Source organism: Pseudorasbora parva, chromosome 8 (assembly GCF_024679245.1).
Source record: "Pseudorasbora parva isolate DD20220531a chromosome 8, ASM2467924v1, whole genome shotgun sequence".
Lineage (NCBI taxonomy): Eukaryota > Metazoa > Chordata > Actinopteri > Cypriniformes > Gobionidae > Pseudorasbora > Pseudorasbora parva.
This window is the reverse complement of record NC_090179.1, coordinates 37,965,093-37,987,120: the sequence shown is the minus strand read 5'-3', so window position 1 is coordinate 37,987,120 and position 22,028 is coordinate 37,965,093. Positions and strand designations below refer to the sequence as shown.

Sequence of the window (22,028 nt, the reverse complement as noted above, 5' to 3'; positions counted from 1 at the left end):
AGGCAGGTGTGGTGGTGTGGGTAAGTTTAAGGGTAAAGTTAGGGGCAGGTGTGGTGGGATGGGTAAGTTTAAGGGTAAAGTTAGGGACAGCTGTGGTGGTGTGGGTAAGTTTAAGGGTAAAGTTAGGGACAGGTGTGGTGGTGTGGGTAAGTTTAAGGGTAAAGTTAGAGACAGGTGTGGTGGTGTGGGTAAGTTTAAGGGTAAAGTTAGGGACAGGTGTGGTGGTGTGGGTAAGTTTAAGGGTAAAGTTAGGGACAGGTGTGGTGGTGTGGGTAAGTTTAAGGGTAAAGTTAGAGACAGGTGTGGTGGTATGGGTAAGTTTAAGGGTAAAGTTAGGGACAGGTGTGGGTAAGTTTAAGGGTAAAGTTAGGGACAGGTGTGGTGGTGTGGGTAAGTTTAAGGGTAAAGTTAGGGACAGGTGTGGTGGTGTGGGTAAGTTTAAGGGTAAAGTTAGGGACAGGTGTGGTGGTGTGGGTAAGTTTAAGGGTAAAGTTAGGGACAGGTGTGGTGGGATGGGTAAGTTTAAGGGTAAAGTTAGGGTCAGGTGTGGTGGTGTGGGTAAGTTTAAGGGTAAAGTTAGGGACAGGTGTGGTGGTGTGGGTAAGTTTAAGGGTAAAGTTAGGGACAGGTGTGGTGGTGTGGGTAAGTTTAAGGGTAAAGTTAGGGACAGGTGTGGTGGTGTGGGTAAGTTTAAGGGTAAAGTTAGGGATAGGTGTGGTGGTGTGGGTAAGTTTAAGGGTAAAGTTATGGACAGGTGTGGTGGTGTGGGTAAGTTTAAGGGTAAAGTTAGAGACAGGTGTGGTGGTGTGGGTAAGTTTAAGGGTAAAGTTAGGGACAGGTGTGGTGGTGTGGGTAAGTTTAAGGGTAAAGTTAGGGTCAGGTGTGGTGGTGTGGGTAAGTTTAAGGGTAAAGTTAGGGACAGGTGTGTTGGTGTGGGTAAGTTTAAGGGTAAAGTTAGGGACAGGTGTGGTGGTGTGGGTAAGTTTAAGGGTAAAGTTAGGGGCAGGTGTGGTGGTATGGGTAAGTTTAAGGGTAAAGTTAGAGACAGGTGTGGTGGTATGGGTAAGTTTAAGGGTAAAGTTAGGGACAGGTGTGGTGGTGTGGGTAAGTTTAAGGGTAAAGTTAGAGACAGGTGTGGTGGTGTGGGTAAGTTTAATGGTAAAGTTAGGGACAGGTGTGGTGGTATGGGTAAGTTTAAGGGTAAAGTTAGGGACAGGTGTGGTGGTGTGGGTAAGTTTAAGGGTAAAGTTAGGGACAGGTGTGGTGGTGTGGGTAAGTTTAAGGGTAAAGTTAGGGGCAGGTGTGGTGGGATGGGTAAGTTTAAGGGTAAAGTTAGAGACAGGTGTGGTGGTATGGGTAAGTTTAAGGGTAAAGTTAGGGACAGGTGTGGTGGTGTGGGTAAGTTTAAGGGTAAAGTTAGAGACAGGTGTGGTGGTGTGGGTAAGTTTAAGGGTAAAGTTAGGGACAGGTGTGGTGGTATGGGTAAGTTTAAGGGTAAAGTTAGGGACAGGTGTGGTGGTGTGGGTAAGTTTAAGGGTAAAGTTAGGGACAGGTGTGGTGGTATGGGTAAGTTTCAGGGTAAAGTTAGGGACAGGTGTGGTGGTGTGGGTAAGTTTAAGGGTAAAGTTAGGGACAGGTGTGGTGGTATGGGTAAGTTTCAGGGTAAAGTTAGGGACAGGTGTGGTGGTATGGGTAAATTTCAGGGTAAAGTTAGGGACAGGTGTGGTGGTATGGGTAAGTTTCAGGGTAAAGAGACAGTTGTGGTGGTGTGGGTAAGGTTAAGGGTAGGGTTAGGTGTAAGGGGCGTGTCAACAGTGTAATTAGTAGTAAGTAAGTATAACTACTAATTATACATGTAACTACAGAAATAATTACAGATGTAATTACATGCAGGTAAAAAAGTAAGTAACCTGGTTGCCTAAATTTTGAGTTTATTGAAATTAATAATTTGAGTTGATACAATGAAGGAAATTTGTTTAATAAATAGAAACTCAAAATATTATTGTATCTGTACCACATAAATAATGTGATAAATCATGAAAATAGCACTATTTGGCATGTTTCACTGCATCATCAGAAATAAAACACACACAATTACCCAATATGCTTACAAAATCTTTTAATAATATTTTTTATAAAGGTTGTCGAATCTCAAAAAATGTTCATTGTATTAACTCACAATTTTAATTCCAATGAACTCAAAATTTACCAACCAGGTAACTTTTTTTCTAAATAATTTTTTACAGTGTACACAATAAGTGCATTGTATCAAATTATTAATTTAAAGTAAGTATATAGTAGTTAAAGCCACCTAATATAGTTAATCCCTGCAAGGGAATTAGTAGTGTGCATAATTTGGCATTTTGTCATTTTTTTCTAATTCAATAACATTAAACAAACACAAAAAATACCCTATAGGGCCTACATATAGAACAATGTATTTATCTTGAATATTTAATAATTGACCTATTAACTGCATTAAAGGAATTTTTTTAGCTGTCATGCGTTTTTGTGGTGTCATTGTTTTCTAAGAAAACACCGTAATCATAAGAGTTGCAGTTTTAAGTAGACAAGATAATGAGGCTCTGTAATGTTCTCCAGGTTATCCTTCGCTGTTATTGCACGTTTAGGCAATGAAGCAGCATGTCTTAAGATAAGACTGGGAGATGAGGTAAGACTCCCATCCTGACTGACTGCACGGTGCTTTTATTCTCATTCATTCTTTTTATCTTCATTCATGGTCAAGCTAAGCCCTTTTAAAGCAGTCATGCTCTTTAAAGTTAACCGTCCTCTGAGGGAAGTGTAAGTAGACTGCACGCCAGGCTGTAATTGGTCTTAATACTTTCATTTCAGTCATATGAAAATGACTCGAAGTTTTGGTTTAATTCCAGTACGAGCAACAATGTTTTCTTCAGCAGCTTCATCCTAAAAGCCCTAATAATCACAGGGTTCCTGCGCGGGGCGTCTTGGCGCGCCTCAGTGAAAATAGCGAGCCATTGCTTTGACGTCACGGTGATGATGATGATTGGAATCCGAACGGCGAGTGTAGTGCGCGTGAAGCGGCTCCTGTGAACCTCAGTATGTTGATGCCTTAATAACAAGTGTTCAATTTACGCGCCAATTGCAGGTAAGTGGAACTAACTTCACCGGTTAAACCTAAATTGTTCTTCCACATGCTGAATCCGACAATATAAATGAATATTAGTTGGTTAAAGTGCTGCGAGAACGAGGATGCAACTTGTTTCTTGTCTTTTAAGATACAGCGTCCTTCTCTCCTGCATGCTCATTTATGCTTTCGGGACACGTAGACTTAGTGTTATAACATGAATACATTTATGAACAAACTGTTGTGAACGTTGCTTAAAACAACTTGTCAATCAGGTGCATGCAGTGAAGACAATGTTGAAACAGACTGTTGCACGGAGGAAACATGTCTGTCTTCTCTGCCTCGTATCTGTTGCTTATTCCTTCATGATTTGCGAACGTAATATGATCGTAAATGTAATATAGTCAAAGATAGATATGTGTGTCCAATAAACTGTAACTCGCGGCATCGGTAAATTTGTGTGGTTATGAGTGTTCAACCTATTCGGGATTGTCATGAAGGACAAGGTGCATCCGTACCTTTTCCCCATTCATATCGTTGTTCTGAAATAAAGTGTTTTGTACCCACGGCAGCTTTTTAAGACCTTATCAGATGCCATTACTGCCTTGAATGCATTTACGCGCGCGCGCAAAAAATAAATAAATAATAATAAAAAAAATCTAATATTGAGGTTTGACATAAAAGCGCTATGTAATACTTCAGAAATAGAGTTTTTATATATTATATATTTTAATTTCACTGTATTTGTTGATGTTATGATAAAATAATACATGTAATACAATAATAATAATCTTTTGATTGACACTTTTCTCCATAATTTGTTTTCACAATTTATCACATTGTTGTTGTTACGGTTTTTATAAATGATTTAATTCATACTTAAGTGAAACTTATTAGTTATCACTGTGTAAGAAAAAAAACTAAATTGGTAACTGAACACTTTATCACTTTATCTATCTGTAGTTGATCTTTAAGTAAGATATAAACTGCTTAGACAATTAGCCTAATTCAGTTTTTTATAGAGCAGCTGATGTAGATTAAAATGTCACTCCTGCGGTGAGATTTTACTCTGTTCTACCGCAGGAATGTGCTAAATTAAGGGCACAATTAAAACAAATTATCCTTGTTGACTAAAGAACAATATTAGAATTCTACGTTCCTCTCGGGCATGCGTCGAATGCCGTCGGTTCAGTTTCACCTGGCAGTATTCCACTACTATCCCTGCGATTGCGTAACATTAAGTACATTTTGTGATGTTTGGCTAGTGCCTCTGTGCGAATGTTCAACAACAACGCTGTCTTTTTCTCAAAGCACTGAGTTAACCTGTTTGAGTGATGATTAACATGACCTGTGCAACTGAAATGAATGAACTGAGCGTTGCACATATGACGTAGTCCTCATTCTTGTTTTTGTTACATGACTGATTGACCTTTACAGGAGCACTCAAGGAGAGAAGCGAATCTGTGAGATGGTTCGGTGAACGTCGAGGTAATGGATTTGACTAAAATGGGTGCGATCCACCTCCAGAACCCCGGCCACCCCATGTCGCTCCTGCAGAAGGCCAACCAGATGCGCCTCTCTGGGACGTTGTGTGATGTGGTCATCATGGTCGACAGCCAGGAGTTCCATGCCCACAGAACCGTGCTCGCATGTGCTAGTAAGATGTTCGAGATCCTGTTCCACCGCAACAGCCAACATTACACTCTGGACTTCCTCTCACCAAAGACCTTCCAGCAGATTCTGGAGTACGCCTACACCGCCACGCTCCAAGCGAAGCTGGAGGACCTGGACGACCTGCTGTACGCCGCGGAGATTTTGGAGATAGAATACTTGGAGGAGCAATGCCTGAAGATCTTGGAAACCATCCAGGCGTCCGAAGAGAACGACGCAGACGTGAGCATGAATGAGAACGGGGCAGAAGATGCCGATGACCGCAGGATCAAGTACCTCAAGAGCACGTTTATCTCTAAAAAACATTCCATACAGGACGCCGGCTATGGTGCTGCCGCCCGCCATCGCCTTGCCCTGGTTAGCATGGTCGACAGAAGATCTTCAGAGTCCGCCCAACTGGGTCTTTCAACCGCCAGTCCGACTAAAGCTGCTGTAGAAGGCCTCATGAGCATGGGTCAGTCTGTCCTCCAAGGCAACATGGCCCAGAGTTTCTCACATAACCTTGGTAAGGCATCTCCATTGCTAGATAAGATCAAAACTGAGATGATGCAGGTAGATGAGGACTACCAACACGATGGCGGCTACCACCGCAACGGGGAGGGCGGCAGCGATTCCAGGCAGCACCGGGACACTCCTGGAACCCCCACCCGAGGCAGCGTCATCACCAGCGCCCGTGAGCTCCACTCCGCAGACAGTTCTGCTGATTCCCAAGGAGACAACAGCCAAGTGGGTCTGGTCAATATGGCCAGTCTGACTGACAGACATTTTGCTTCGCTGTGCTCTATCCCGTCCAACCATAAGAGCGAAAGCATGCTGCCCTTGCCTGTGTCCATGGCCTCGTCGCTACACGTGCCATCCTCCCTGGCCATGTCGATGGATTTCAGTGCATATGGGGGGCTTTTCCATCAGAGCTTGATTCAGAGGGAGTTCTTAAGCAAGCTCGGAGATTTCACAGCAAATGTGAAGCACGAGGTCCAAACCCAGAGAGAACGATGTGAGGTGTGTGATATGGAGCTGCCTGATAATGAAGCTGCTGAACAACACAGGTGAGTGAGGTTATTTGAGGCTTTCCTGTCATGGTTTGTCATCGTGTTTATATAAGGAATGGAATCCTATGACTTTCTTTGTTCTGTGGAATGCCAAAAAGAAAAACTTAGCAGAATGTTCACGCTGCTGTCTTCCATTCAATCAAAATGAATGGTGACCAAAAAATTTGGGCGACGGAAAAAAACGAAAGCCATTTGTTTGGGAAAACATAAAACGCAAGCAATGGAATGGAAAAAACTGAATGTTTTTTTAAACTTTAAGGTGCACTATGTAGTATTTTTGCAGTAAAATATCCAAAAACCTCTAGGCCAGTGTTATATATTTTGTTCAGTTGAGTTCTTTCAATATCCCAAATGTTTCCAACTATTTATAAATTGTGAGAGAATTGCTATTTTAACCAAGGATCAGGACGTCTGAGGGAGTCGCCTGTCAGTGCGTCATATCTGCGTTACCCTCGGTTTCCGGTTTTATTCTGCAGAAGCGCTTTACTCTTAGCAGTGTGAACAAGTGTCACAGCAGCTGCTGAGCGAACGCACAGAGTAACGTCATAACATCATTTTAAACACACTTAAATGTATCTAATATGATAAACAGAGCTGCGTTACCTCATGTGTTTGCGTAATAATCGCTCCAGCGGCCTTGCTCAGCTCCTCAACACTCGGTCCTGCTCTGCTTCATATTACAGTAATGTTAATAATCACATCCATGAACATGTTTTCTGCCCGAGTTCTATCCTGATTCTTTTCCACCGGCTGTGAGGTGAAGACCACATGTCCCAAGACTCTGTGCTCAAACATGGCATCATCAAACTACACCTTTGTTTTGAGTAGGCACCCTCTAGCGGACGGAAAAATTACATAGTGTAGCTTTAACTCGAGCACTGCATTTGCAGTGTCATGCGTAAGACACTGGAAAACATGAGATTCCAGCAGTGGAATGCAAAAAAATGCAGTCTTGATGTTTTTTTTATTTTTTATTTTGAACTGATTTTCACATGCCAACGTAAAAGACGTGAACACAATATTGTAGGGATGGACCGATATGAAAATTCTGGCTGATCCCAGAAACCGATAATTCTTTATATTTGAAAGCCAGTAAAATATTGGCCGATAAATCTAAATCCAAATTTGTATGTAGTTTTTGAGAGCTTGATTACAAAAACAAGTTTTGCCATTAAAAGCCATGTCCCAAGCACACAATTATAATGTTCTCATAATTATTTAATTGTTATTAATTATGTTGTGTTATAATTTCAACCATATTTCAAGCAATTCCAAAACAATCATGGTAAACAATTCGCAGTTGAAGTGTCTCAACCGAAGGAAATAATCCATTATTGGTTTTAATATGTCAGCCAAATTTTCTTTTGTTAACGTTAACATATGTTTACATGTGTGGAAAACACTTAATGTTTAAAATGTTGTGCTTTTGTGGTGTTCAGAAGAAAGAAAGTCATACAAGTCTACTGTAGAACAACATTTGTCCCTTTACTGCCAGGAAGACCTTGTCCTTTCACAAATGAAAGAATGAGATCTTCCTGTGCAGAAAAGAAGTGCTGCTCAGTACAGCTTGACCCTGATCTTCTCTCCATAACCTGTGGCTCGACTCTGTCAAAATGATTGACCAGGAGCAGCTCTGCTCCGATAGACAGATGGGTTAGAAGCACAGTTTTTCGAAGCTAAAACAACCTATACATAGTCATTAAACCAGGCTTGTTTGTCCATTTTTGTTTTTGCACAGAACGTCCTCACACTTTCACTTGGTGGACATCCAGATGGTGTCATGCCGTATGTCAAAAAATATATTTATTGCTGTAGCTGACATATGAAACCCATTATTCGTCAAGCGAAGCACTTTTATTGGTTTGGTCTTGACTGATGGCCGTGCAGTTTAAACTTGGACTCTCAAACAGTAGGTTGTGCTTTATCTGTATTTATCAGAGTAGAAGATAACCCCGCACCGCTCTCCTTAGTCTCTGTGGTGAAGATGGTCTGATAGTGACTTTAGCCTTCTGTCAGGCACAGATAAAGTGGCCACACGTTGTGTGTATTGCAGTGCACCTGATACTCTTTCATGCATTCGCACATATGCTGAACCCAGTGACACCGACCCGGGTTTCCTGTCTGAGGCCTGACGAACACATCCTATCAGATTTTCTCCATTCCAGCATGGCGCTAAAACACACGGTGCTTCATTTTTTTGTGAAAGTTCAGCATGTGCATCTAATACACATTTTGTTTTTTGTTTTTAAAGAAAATCTGCTAGTTTGGCGTAATCTTTAATTATATTATTTCTTGGCATATTTTAACAAAAAGATGCTTTATTAATATATATATTTTTAAATGTTCACCGGTACCGCAAGTTAGAATGAAAGTACAGTAATCGCATACAGACAGTAGGTCAGTAGGTTAGACAGTCACTAATATTTGTGCATAAACTCAACTTGCCCCTTTTTTTGGTTTGTGAACAGTGACAGATGTTAAGATCTGCCGACTACTGACTTGCACACAGGACGTTATGAAAGCCCTAGGGCCCCACAGGGTCACTGTGGTCACGGTGAGGCTACCCAATACCAATAACAGTTAAACTTTGCCCCGATTGCGAGAGGCCCTCTAAGTTGTGAATCTTAACCCAGATGCACCCGCCAAAGCCCGGTCCTCTGGAACGAGTCTGAGCACAGCCAGCCGTTTGACATAAATGCAATAGCGGCGGACATCACGACAGTTGTGCAACAAACACGCTCTCCTCTGGATTAAGACCTCTGCAAGCCGCCGTGCTTGGTCTCGGTCTTGTCATGCATGTCATTTCTGCCCTGTGGTCCAGCCGAGGAATGTGCTGCTTTCCACTGAGTGGATTTAATCTGCCGCTGATGTGTACTCACAATCTACCGCGGGCAGCAAGGAGACGAGTGATGCGTGCAGGGGCTCTAGGGACACAGATCAGCTCCGCTGCTTAGGAATCCCTGGAAGTGGGAGATCCTAGAGCACTCGCATTGGCCCTGGCGCTCACAGCTCTAATTAGATCTTTTGTTATAGAGCAAACAGAGAGAGAGATTGAAGACAGAAAGGTCAAGAAAGGCAGATGAAATGGAGCTGTTTCCTGTGTCTGTGTATATATATATATATATTTTTTTTTATTTTTATTTTTTTTATGCCATATTCCTTTCTGGTTCTCGAATCTAATTGGCAGAGAGCCTTTTTCAGCCGTGCAATATTCTCCCAGTATCGGCACTGATACCGTTTCACCGTTTGTATCACTCCGCTTGTGACGACTGGTATGGCGGTTGAGCAGATCGACCAATTTATTTATTTATTTTTTTACAAATACTACTGTTATTGTGTCATGGAATGAAGGAGTTTTTAGGGGAGAATGTTGTAATTTAGACCTCAAATATGTGACTAAATATAGCGCCTGTTTTAGAATTAGCTTTCGCAGATGCAAAAAAAAGCCATCAGCGGGCGTTCAGCGCTCATGTACCCGCCGAGAACAGCTTCATCTCAGCCAGGCATGCGGAAATTTGCCGCTGCCGCTTACTTACATAGTGGTTAATGAGATATAAGGAGATATAATTCATTTTCGGTATATCAAATGGGCAATCTTTGGTCTTATTAAAGGTGCACTATGTAGTATTTTTGCAGTAAAATATCCAAAAAACACTAGGCCAGAGGTATATATTTTGTTCAGTTGAGTACTTACAATATCCCAGATGTTTCAAACTATTTATAAATTGTGAGAAAATTGCTATTTTAACCAAGGAACCGGGACGTGTCAGCATAGCGTTTGAGCGAGTTGCCTGTCAATCGCGTTATATCTGCGTTACCCTCTGTATTATTTGGCAGAAACGCTTTACTCTTAGCAGTGTGAACATGTCATAGCAGCGCCGAGCAAACGCACAGAGTAACATCATAACATCATTTTCAACACACTTAAATGTATCTAATATGATAAACAGAGCTGCTTTACCTTATACTCATGACCGGAAAAGCGGAAATAGTGTAGGCGCCCGGCGAATGTGTCCCGTCCCGTCATAATAAAAGTCCCGGTGCTCACGAGCCGTGTGTTTGTGTAACAATCGCTCCAGCAGCCGTGCTCAGCTCCACAACACTATCCTGCTCTGCTTCATACTACAGTAACGTTAATAACCGCATCCAACAACATGATTTCTGCCCGAGTCCTATTTTCCACCGGCTGTGAGGTGAAGACCACATGTCCCAAGATTCTGCGCAAAAGATTTTGGCAGTGAGAAACGGTCCATTGGTGATTGTGATTTCAACGTCAGTGACAGTTACAGTATTACACCAAAAGATGGCAGTAAAGACTTTGAGTGACTGGTTGAAAATGAGGAAGTTGTTTTAGCTCTGTCTTGGGAACTCTTTTAAAAGAACAAAGATATCGCCTTCCTCAGCGGACATTAAAACTGATTTTTTTTTATAATGCATATAATATAATGGACATCGACCTGAAGAATGAATGCTATATCAGATGCAGGTAATACACTTGTTTAGTTGATCTCTCTTTTATAATGCCATAAAACTCTGCGGACATATTACAATAAACTCAACATTCCTCCGTTACTTAAAGGGGTGGTAAAACACATTCTTTCGAAGGCTTGATTGTGTTTTTGGGGTGCACTGTAACATGTGTTCATGCTTCGTTTTTAAAAAATTGCATTATTTATTCTACACTGCTCTTTCCCTCCTGGTAAAAACGGTCTGATGGTCTCCGGATTCTATGAAGCCAGTCCCTCAAAAATATTCAATGGTTGGCTCAGATTGGTTAGCTGGCCCAGCGTGTTGTCATTCGCTTACCGCCTAGTGCACGTAAAGACTGCGGATCTATACTGATCGCTACTGAATGGCATATTTTGTATTTTTAGAACGATTATAGCCAAATATCTGTCGCAAGAACTATTAACCCAAAATGAACAGTAAACATTGGCTTTACTATAGCCAAATCAAACACAGAACCATGTTTAGCATGCCTTTAGATAAGCAAGCATGTAGATGAACAATACATAAAAGCTATAATCAAGGAATATTTTACTGTAATTCCAAGCTAACTGTTGAGATTTTTAAAAAGTTTGTAACGTTAGGTGTTTGTCAGATAACGTTAAGTATGAATGAGCATTTAACAAATTGGTTTTCAGAGATAAAAAGTATTGTCATTTGTTTACTTCCTTGCTACAACGTACAATTAAAAATATACGAACTATTACAGGAAAACACATCGACGAAAAAGAAATCATACTTACAGGTTGTGGCCCGTTTTTTAAGTTGGATCTGCTCCATCTTTCAGGACAAGCCGTTGTGCGGATCCTGCATTGTAATCGCGAAGATTATGAAAGCTTTCCCCCGTAAAGTGTGCAGCACAGAGAGCAAGATTTGGGTAATAATTATGAGGGACAGAGTTAAATATAAATTTTAAACATTGATCCCTAACTTTCCCGTCCCTAGGAAGGCTGAACAAAGTGGACCTACAATCCAATTTGTTCGGATGAAAATAACAGCGTTTCCTCGGCATTGGCGGCAACAACACTCCAGCCTACTAACTCCTCTCCACTGTAATAAAAAATGGCCTCGCCCCCCTTATTTAATATTCTCGGAGGAGGCGTTTATGTAAATATTGGGGCTGGTGATGTCAGCAACCCTGGAGGATATCAGCAACCCTGGCTGGTAGGGTCTGTAGTCCCTACCGGCCGTTTGCTGTAGTCCTAAGAATTTTTTTTTTTTAAAGCAAATATCTCCCTTTGCTTGAAACTTTAAACGCTCTAACTTTGCAGATGTTGTTTATGTCAAACAGCAACATTACACACTAGCTAAAGTTAGAAAAGTGAAATTGTGTTTTACCACCCTTTTAAAGTGGCGTTTTAGAATTAGTAACGGAGACTTGGGCTCAACTGCTAAACTGTCAATTTGAAGTTTGAATCCCTCTGGAAGGACGTGGTTCTGCACAAATACGTTTTTTTTTTATGACACTCTATTGTATTTATTTACTCACTTTTGCCGTTCAACTGTTGAATAAACGCAGTATCACACCTGTAGCTGTACGGTATGGCTGTATGGCAGCACGTGTGATTCGGCCAGTGATTTGGAAGAGAAAATAATTCATATTACAAAAATAAGATAATGCAAATATTACAAAAAAGTGACAGTAAAAAGTGTATAAATCACTTTTTTTCCCTATTTTAACACTGTCCAACAGTGACAAATCAGCATATTAGAATCAGTTCTGAAAGATCATGTGACACTGAAGACTGGAGTAATGGTGCTGCAAATTCAGTGACATCACAAAAAAAACGTATTGCATTTGGAAGTTCATTAAAACCAACTGTAACAACTATAATATGTGCAGTAATAATAGTTTAAAATTATTTTCTATGTAATAATATATTCCTGTGATGGCAAAGCTGATTTTTCATCATCATTATTCAGTCGATCATTACTTGCACAAAAATATTAAGCAGTACAACTGTTTTCAACATTGATGATATTTAGAAATGTGACACTGAAGACTGAGTAATGTCTTCAGTAATGTCTTCTGTAATGATGACCTTCTGTAATGAGTAATGATGCTGAAAATTCAGCTTTACCATTGCAGGAATTAATTACATTTTAAAATCTATTAAAAACCGTTATTATACATTGGAATAAAATTGTACAATATTACAGATCACATAAATGAAGCCTTGTGAGCATAAGTGCTCACAATAAGTGCTTTTTTAAATAAAAAATTCCAACCCCAAACTTTTGAACCGTAATGTACACATCCAGAGGTTCAATACTAAAGAAACTAAAGCACAGAGATAATGAGTCTTTCACACACCAGGCTTCAGAGCTCAGCTATTGTCTTCTCAACTGTTGCTTCAGATGACCTTTTGTTTACTCAGCCTCTCCCTTTATCCTCTGTTAACTACAACAGCAGCCCTATTACTACATACCATTAGTCTCCTGAGAGGACATGATATATGCCCATTCTTAACAGGAAGTTTGGCAGACCTGATTAAGATTATCGCAGGTAATCATATGCAGCAAATTATTTAATCTATGTTTTGGAATCTGAGCTTTTAGATGCCTGTGTGTGTGTATATATATATATATATATATATATACACTGTAAAAAAATATTTTGAAAAAAAGGTACCTGGTTGCCTTAAAATTTTGAGTTAATAGAATGAACATTTTTTGAGATTCAACAACCTTTATTAAATTATTATTAAAGGATTTTGTAAGCATATTGGGTAATTGTGTGTGTTTTATTTGTGATGACGCAGTGAAACATGCCAAATAGGGTTATTTTCATGGTTTATCAATTTTTTTATGTGGTTCAGATACAATAATATTTTGAGTTTCTATTTATTAAACAAATTTCCTTCATTGTATCAACTCAAATTATTAATTTCAATAAACTCAAAATTTTAAGGCAACCAGGTTACTTACTTTTTTAAGTTAAACCAACAAAAACCAACACATTTTTTACAGTGTATATATATATATATATATATATATATATATATATATATATATATATATATATATATATATATATATATATATATATATATATATATATATATATATATATATATATATATATATAAAATATATTTATTTATTTAACACTTATATTTGAGGACCAGTTCTAACTATTACCTAGATACTTTTTAGCTTGAATAGTACTAGCATATTGGCTGTTTATTAGTACTGATAAAGCACATATCAATATGCATATTCTGCACAACCATATTCTACATCCCTTATACCAAATTCAATAATCCATACCTTATTAACTATTAATGAGCAGTATATTAAGAGTTTATTGAGGCAAAAGTCATAGTTAATAATGAATTTGCTCCCCAAACTAAAGTGTGAGAAATATTTGAGATTTGTAAAGATAGCTCAAGTGATAGATCATGAATCTACTAAAAGATTAGCATGACATTTATAAGGATCCGCAGTGTAGAAGGGGCCAAAGAAAACACATTGAGCCCATTAATGGATAACCCAGCCTCCGGAGAAGATATGTTTTCAGAGAGCATTGCCCTGGTCAAGCTTCATTAGCGCTTCAAGCCCTTCCTGTCCCGCAAGACTATGGCCACCCAGTGATCTTTAAACTTCTGTCTTCTCCGCAGACCTCTGGAATCCAGTTGGTCAAGACTTTAAGCCCTCTAGTATCTTTTCACCCCAAAGCCTGCTATCAGGCAAAGACAGGACTCTTTCAGCCCTTATCACGACTATACAGGTCAACTCTTTAGGGTCGGGTCAAACTTCTGACCTTCGGCGCCCTGAGGGTGTTTTTTCTTCTCTTTCTCGTATTGTTCTTGTGTTCAAACCCTCTTTTGTGTGTTTGAGTGTGTGCGCGCCTGTTTTCGTAGCTCTGGCCGTAGCCTTGGGGGTTGGGTGACTTATTGATTGGCGACTCTAAAATTCAGCTGAAAACAGTGACTTTAGTCACAGTTCCTAAACTCTAGCGTAATATGCCAAAATACAAACAACTTTGATTTTGTTGGCTCGGCCACATGTTTTGCTGTCTGTGCCCTTGTAACCCAAACTCCTGATCAAAGTAAAATGTTAGTTTAATCCTCGGATGATGACCGGTAGCCTGCATGTCACACTAATTCCACACAGCTAGCGTAATGTGGCCCTTGTGCCAGAGCTCTTGTTGGCTCTCTGAGAGAAAGAGTCAAAGTTTACACCCAGCCCTTTTTCTTTGAAAGTGTTTATAGTGGCCGCCTTAGTCTCGGGCTTGCACAAGGATACCTACATGCTCATTTTAGTGTATATAAGCTTGAGGAAAATGCAAAAATACACCTTATTTGGGCTAAAGATAGGCTTTGAATCATTTACCAGTCTTATAAAGTCAGAAATGACTGCTGTTCGTTTAATGTAACTACTGTTAATTGTAAGCCATTCAGTTTTTTAATAGTTACACAATAAGGTAATACTTAAACTGTCAACAAAAAAAACACATTTTGTTAATCAGTATCTATCTATCTATCTATCTATCTATCTATCTATCTATCTATCTATCTATCTATCTATCTATCTATCTATCTATCTATCTATCTATCTATCTATCTATCTGTCTATCTGTCTATCGGTCTATCTATCTGTCTATCTATCTGTCTATCTGTCTGTCTAATCATCTGTCTGTCTATCTATCTAACTTTATTTCATAGATAGATAGATAGATAGATAGATAGATAGATAGATAGATAGATAGATAGATAGATAGATAGATAGATAGATAGATAGATAGATAGATAGATAGATAGATAGATAGATTATTTTGCAGTGTTTAAATCAAATGTGTAGTGTCATTAGTATCAGATTTTGTAATGAATTACCCATTTAAACTCCAGTATACTGAGTGTAACCTAAAATAAATGTTTAATGTTTAAAGATTAAAGAAAAATACTGAGATAAGTTTAAAGGTCAGGGATTCAGAATATTATCAAGTCCATTGAGTCAAATTTGAGCAGTGTGTTGCGTAAAAAATGACGTATTGCTGCCATAGTACTTGTTTGTGCAGTGTCACATTGACCTTGATAGAGACACATAACCTTACCTGGAAACCGAGTTTAGTAGAATAATAATGTTTGTTAGTAGTATCTACATTTTCAGCACAAAATCATAGTAGATCATCCACGGAAACATCACGCTGTTATTACACCATGTTCCCAGACAAATTTTGGCAGCCTTTCCAACCTGCATAACAGCATTAGAAGCTTTTTAGACAGAACTCTGTGAAATTACCAGCGGCGATCTTTCAATAGACCCTGAAGGAAGCACAGTCAGCTGTGAGGATCTACTCGTGCTGTCATAATGGCACTGGCCTCGCTCGCACAATACCGTCAGGTCATTGAGCATCCACTGCACGGGGAAATTGAACTCTTCTCAATTTGCTGAGAATCTTTCCAGTTTCTCTCTCAAGCCTTGCTACAAGAATGTCACTGAAGCCGCTGCCAAACATGGTTTTAATACTATATAAAGTATTTGGCCTGTGCCACATTGTTGCATTATTTTGTTATATTGGTTTGTATCAAAAACAGTAAATTCCAAGCTAAAGTATTAACATCTCTCTGTGCGACTTATCCCTCTCTGTTTGTTACAGACATGAATAATGTCTCAAATCATGCAACTTGTTGAGTAGAGTTGTGCTGTTACTCAATAAGTGATTACCAAACAATTTTCAATTGATGGATGATAGAAAAAATCCCAAAGTACATTCAATTACATTAAAAGGAGGCACAAGCCATGTCTAACATTCTTAAGAAAGAAGAGTTCACAATATGTGCATAAGAATGTTTCTAAGTACAATTCTTGAGAAATTGGTTCGAGGTTACAAAATTTTTAAAGGTCTATAGTTGACGTTCAGTAAAAAGTCTTAAATCCCCATTTCCTATGGGGATTTAAGACACGTTTGAGGTTGTCCAAACTTTAAGAGGCTATTTACAATCATTTTTAAGAAAAATGTTTTACTTCTTTTTGTTTATTTCTTTACACGTTATGTTTTCTGTGAGTCCTGAATCCCCTGAACAAAGCACATGCGAAGAAGACGCTGAAACAAGCGATATCATTTGTAATCTCATGCATATAACATTCATGTTACAGAATGAAATAATGACCCAGGATGAGCTAGAGGACTGTGAGCTATGGGGTGTTGATGGACTGACTGCGTTTTGATCATCGTTCTGAATGGTCTTTGACAAAAAACACGATCTCACAGCAATTTGTGAGACCCATTTTACGAAGTGGGTCATTCAGATGATTTTATATGAATGACCTATCCCTAACCCCACCCCTAACCCCACCGCTAAACCTACCCGTCACTGCAGTTTAGACAAAACGTACAAATTCATACGAGTGAGGCTGTACAAATTTGTACGATTTAGACACCTCGTATACAACTGTATAAAACGAATTGGTCGAGAGATAGCTTTGGATTTTCTCAGCTTTTTGCTCAGAATGTTCCTTTTTTTATGAAACTTACCCATATTCAAGTGTTGATAAAAAAGAATGCATGAAGCTTGAATAAATATATTGCTTGCTCAGATAATTTATACAAGCAAAATATTATGGAACTTGTGAAAATGATCAAAAACGCTGGCAATTTTTAAAAGAAAAACGCTGGTGGGGAAAGACTGTGCCTAGTGTTGTCTTTAGAACAAAAAAATGTAAGAATGTAAAATATTTTTAGCTTTTTTATTATTATTAGGTCATAGATTTAATTGGCTGTTAAGAAGGAGATTTTTTTTGTGTGAATCTGAATCTAGAATATCATAGATTTCTTTTATTTATAAAAAATATTTCGACTTGGCAACCACCCAGAACACCTCAGCTATCTTGATAAATAGACATTTGTTTGTGGGTTCGTGTGAAGTGTTTCTGTTTTCTCATTCATGCTTCATAGGGTTTTCTCATACTGCTTTGGGGAAGACTTCCTTTAAAGCCGCCTCATTGGTAATTTGGCAGTGCTCTAGTATCCGATTGCACACATCAGCCCGTGAATTGCTCTCTCAGTGGGAAAGGTACTCTAGCAGCTCGGCTCTGGCCTGCCATTAATCAAAGCCACTTCCAGTGGCCCACTCCAGAAACACAAGCGCTTGCCCTGTCTCAAACAGACAGCTCGACAATTTGTCTCCTTAGAGAAAGTCGACATTTTAATGCCTGCATTTTAATAGGGATGTATAACAGCGGCCTGTAGAGACAAATGGACCATCATCTTTACAGATTGGTTTTTCTCCTCTAACCTCGTCTGAACTGTTTTGTTCGGGGCAGGTGTACTTTAATCGACCAGAAGATTGAGTTTTAACACTTTGTTCTTTCAAAGGCTGGATTTCCATGTTTAACGCTGATTTATCATTGATCTGACTTCAGGATTATTTAATATTCTTTTGTTACTGTCCGTGTCTGCATATCAGTGTCAGATACTGGAGCACAAACTCGACTGGCTGAATAATGCAGCGAGTTGTCATGATGTTATATGTCTGCCTCTATTTGGATTTGCTTTGACAATGACCGAGATGAGTAGTATTGATTTTCCTCTTATTGTTCCATTTACCAGGTATTTCTCCACGTCTCAGATCAGTGTTGTTCAGTCTTTCGTGTCTTTCAAGTGAACAGAGGGAATGAGATTAATAGGGGCTTTCTGAAAGTGCTCTGTTACTGAGCGATCTATTTGTTGGGCAGGTTTAACGATACATCGATTAATAATAGAAACTCGAAATTAACTTTGTTTGGATGGAAATTAAAATGTTCAATTGCGAATTATCGGAATCATGCACATACCGTATAGTAAACTCTTTAGTAGGGCTGTGTGATTAATCATAATTGATTTCTCAATTTCGATTTTGGCTTCCAGTGATTATAAAATCAGGATAATCAACGTGAAACAATTCCGTCCCGCGCACCTTCCTTTCCTTCACAGTGGTGTACTTTTGTTCCTCCCTAAAAGCCCAAACTTAACATCCAAATCAGCCAAAATTCTCTCTCATTTCTGTCAATAGGGGGAGGGGGAGATGTGAGGCAGGATGTTTCAGGCGGGACTTTTAACTGCACCGAGTCGAAATGTACTCCCAGAAGTGTTATTCCGCCATACATTATAGTTCTCCTTTTTAATCCGCTTAGAAAAGCGCTATGCTTTATTTTATGTCACCATACCTGATCGTTCAGCTATTAGTGTAACTGTATTTAAATAGGGCAAACGTGGAGGTGTTTGGTCTCTTCTAACTTGATCTCTGTTTGGTACCATAGTGAATGAACTGGGCTTAGTGGGCTAAGCTAAATGCTATCAGATCGTCACCCCGCGTCAGAGAGATTAAGTGCACGAACTCAGACGAGAGAGGTATGTATCAACTCGTCTTAGTTAAGGGAATAACAGTTTAATATAAAAAAACGGTGAAGTATCCCTTTAAGCGTTTATCGGCTGATTCCGACATCCACAAGAGTCAATCAGACACTTATTTAATGACTTTCACACAGCATATGTTAAAATAACTGCTCAATATAAAGCATTAAGGGCTGGGCGATAAACAATATCACATCAAGATCACAATAAAATTTGCGTCGATACCGATGATAAGATATGGATATTTTTACATGATATGGATTAATCTAACAAGCTATCTCACACAGTCAGTGCATGTCCTAATAAGTGATTTCTGTGTGTCTTTTCTGCACTGTAAAAAATTTTTTTTCGGTTTTTGTTGGTTTAACTTGAAAAAAGTAAGTAACCTGGCTGCCTTAAAATTTTGAGTTTATTGAAATTAAAAATTTGAATTGATACAATGAAGAAAATATGTTTAATAAATAGAAACTCAAAATATTATTGTATCTGAACCACATAAAAAAATTGATAAATCATGAAAATAGCCCTATTTGGCATGTGTCACTGCGTCATCACAAATAAAACACACACAATTACCCAATATGCTTACAAAATCCTTTAATAATATTTTAATAAAGGTTGTCGAATCTCAAAAAATGTTCATTGTATTAACTCAAAATTTTAATTTCAATGAACTCAAAATTTTAAGGCAACCAGGTAACTTTTTTTCTAAATAATTTTTTACAGTGTGTGAATGAACGCGCACACACATGATGCTCACTGTTTTCAGCGTCTGCTGTCTCAATATATGAATACATGAACACATGAACTTCATCTCCAGAGCTGCTTTGAGAGACACTTTACAAGCTTTTCACCGTTTCATCTGAGGAAAACTATCGTTAGAAGACTAAAAAACTAAAAGCTTCACACAAAAAAAAGTCGAAATAAAAGTTTGGTTTAACTTTCAAGTAATTATGACAGAAATGTATTACTGCCGTATGCAAAATTGCATTAAAAACATAATAATAATAATATTTCAGAGGAATATCATTTTGTTGTAAAAATAATTATATTTTAATTTAATTACATTTTAAAAGTTTGATTAAATTGTTAGTTTTTACACATTTGTATTAAATCCTTAAAATGACAATAAAATGGAAAATAAAATGGATTTCATGGGTCTAAATGAAACGGTAGAGTTTAATTGTAAACAAATCCATTTAAATGTTAAAAGCTTGTCCTTCCCCATTAATGGTGAATTAATATTGTGATTAAATATCTATGTCAAATGATATGGAAAAATATATATATTTTTGGCCATATCGCCCCAGCCCTTGTTTTTTTTTTTTAAATTTTAGCTGCTTTAAACTTAAAAAGTCTTACAATATTGTGTTCGATACTGTTTTGATGTCTGTGGCAGCGATGTTATACTGGATGAAGAGAGATACTGTAACAGTTCCTAACATTAACATTAGAGAAGGTTCATCTCTTGCCTCCTTAAAAGCAGCATCTCAGCTCTATAAAGCTAGACGAGATGAACTCACTAGTCGACCTCAATAAACTGCTAGTCATCCGTCGCCTCCATTAATGCGGTACTGTTAGTCGTTTGGTCGCTTTCAAAGCTTAGCTGCGCAATAATATGTCATTTCCAAGCCAAAAGGCAACCTTCAGTAAGATAACACTAGTATTTTTCCAGCAAACACACAAATCTGCAGATAACGTGTGTCGGCTGCCGACAGCGGTGCTCAGCGTGTCCACTGCGCTTGAGTGGATATTGTTTATAGGAGGCTGGGCTCTGTCAGGCGGTCTATTTCAGACCCCGTGTTGTGGCTGCAAAGGGGGACGACGCAGCAGATGCTACAGATTGTGAAATGCGGCTAACGCATTCTGTCTGCGCCCTCAACCGAAGGGCACATGACCTGAGCAAACATCCTTGGTCAAATAAAATGACCGTACCTGAGGGTGTTGACTCTAGTCTTTGAATCCGAGTAGAAAGCTAATTCGTTTCCATTACTCAGAATGATCTTCAACAGAATGTCCTGGAATTAATATTTTAGCACGACCGTTCCTGGTGGTAGCGAGAGTTGGCTTTAATAGCTTTTTTCAAGGTGAAAAAATATGCCCCTGTTCATAATGAGCCTGTGCATGTCTGGCAGCGCCCCGGTTGCGGAGCGGTGATAATTAAGGGCTCTATAGCAGGAATAAAGGTTACGTCTGCGGCGGGCTCGCTCGACTGCTCGCTGATGCAGCGCACGCGCCGACGGTGCGTCTGTCTGTGTGTGTATGTGTGTGTGTGTGGCTGGAATTCACATGAAAGGACTCGGGCGAGAGAAGGGAACAGGAGTGGGCGGGGGACGAGTCGTTGATATGTACAGCGTGACTCAGTTAAACATACCCAACTGCAGGAGCATTTAATACATTTCAATTAAAACAAATACTTAGAGCGAGAGGACAGATTAAACGGACAAGTCAGACTTAGACGGGTGTTTTTTGGCCTTATGCTTCACTCCCAGCTTGGCTACTTCATTGAAATGGAGTGTGTATATATTTGTTCAGGTTCTTTGTGTACCCTTTCACTGAGGCGTGTTTAATTTTTGATAAAACAAAGCCATAAATGTTTTCTCTCAAGCCACCGGGTCACTATGTCTGGACGGTAAATATTTCATAGCTCTGCTGAAGCTAGTTCCGCTACGGATGTTGGTTCGTAGACGAGCTAGTTGCGTTTCTTGAACCCAGGTCTAGGTTTATTTTAAGCATCAGATGATGCCGTATGCTATTCAGTTCATTAATAGCTTTCGCTGTATTAGGCCTAATTGATTCAGAGCTGCTTGATGAATATTTCGAGTGCCTGAAGTCTTTGAAGTATGTGCCCTAAACCTTTCACAGCACCCTGTCGAGAGTATCATCAAAATAAACTATGAGCCACAGACGCAGGCGTGTTTAGAATATCAAGCGTGGATTTTTGAGGCTGCGTTCCTAAATTAAAGTGCATTTTTAACTCGAAAGGAATCGTTCATTTAACTAAATGCTTTTCTTTCTTCCACTGAACACATAAAGATGTGTTTTGGAGAATTTTCGAACTTCCTCTCGCAGCACAAATCTTAGATCTCTCATTCATGTATGCACATATCACATGATGAAAGAATTACATTTTTTGGGTGAATTTTGGGAGAGCTTATCCTGTATATCCAATCCAAATGAGCAGTTATATATTTTATTATATTAATTATATTATATGGGAACTACTATAAGCACATAAACATGTGCTTGTATCAGTTTTTTATATTTATAAAATATAAGCGCATAAATGTGCTTGTATCAGATTCATATATATATATATATATATATATATATATATATATATATATATATAATACAG

At 38.8% G+C, this 22,028-nt stretch overlaps 1 protein-coding gene across 1 annotated transcript in view; it reads left to right on the top strand.

The window, feature by feature from the left end:
* Positions 1-2,966: 2,966 nt before the first annotated feature.
* zbtb16b (zinc finger and BTB domain containing 16b) overlaps positions 2,967-22,028 on the top strand; it is a 69,253-nt gene continuing 50,191 nt past the window's right edge. The window contains exons 1-2 of the mRNA XM_067451152.1: positions 2,967-3,127; positions 4,544-5,823. Of these exons, the coding sequence (XP_067307253.1) occupies positions 4,598-5,823 (1,226 nt within the window). The 5' untranslated portion in view covers positions 2,967-3,127; positions 4,544-4,597. The remainder of the gene's footprint in view (positions 3,128-4,543; positions 5,824-22,028) is intronic.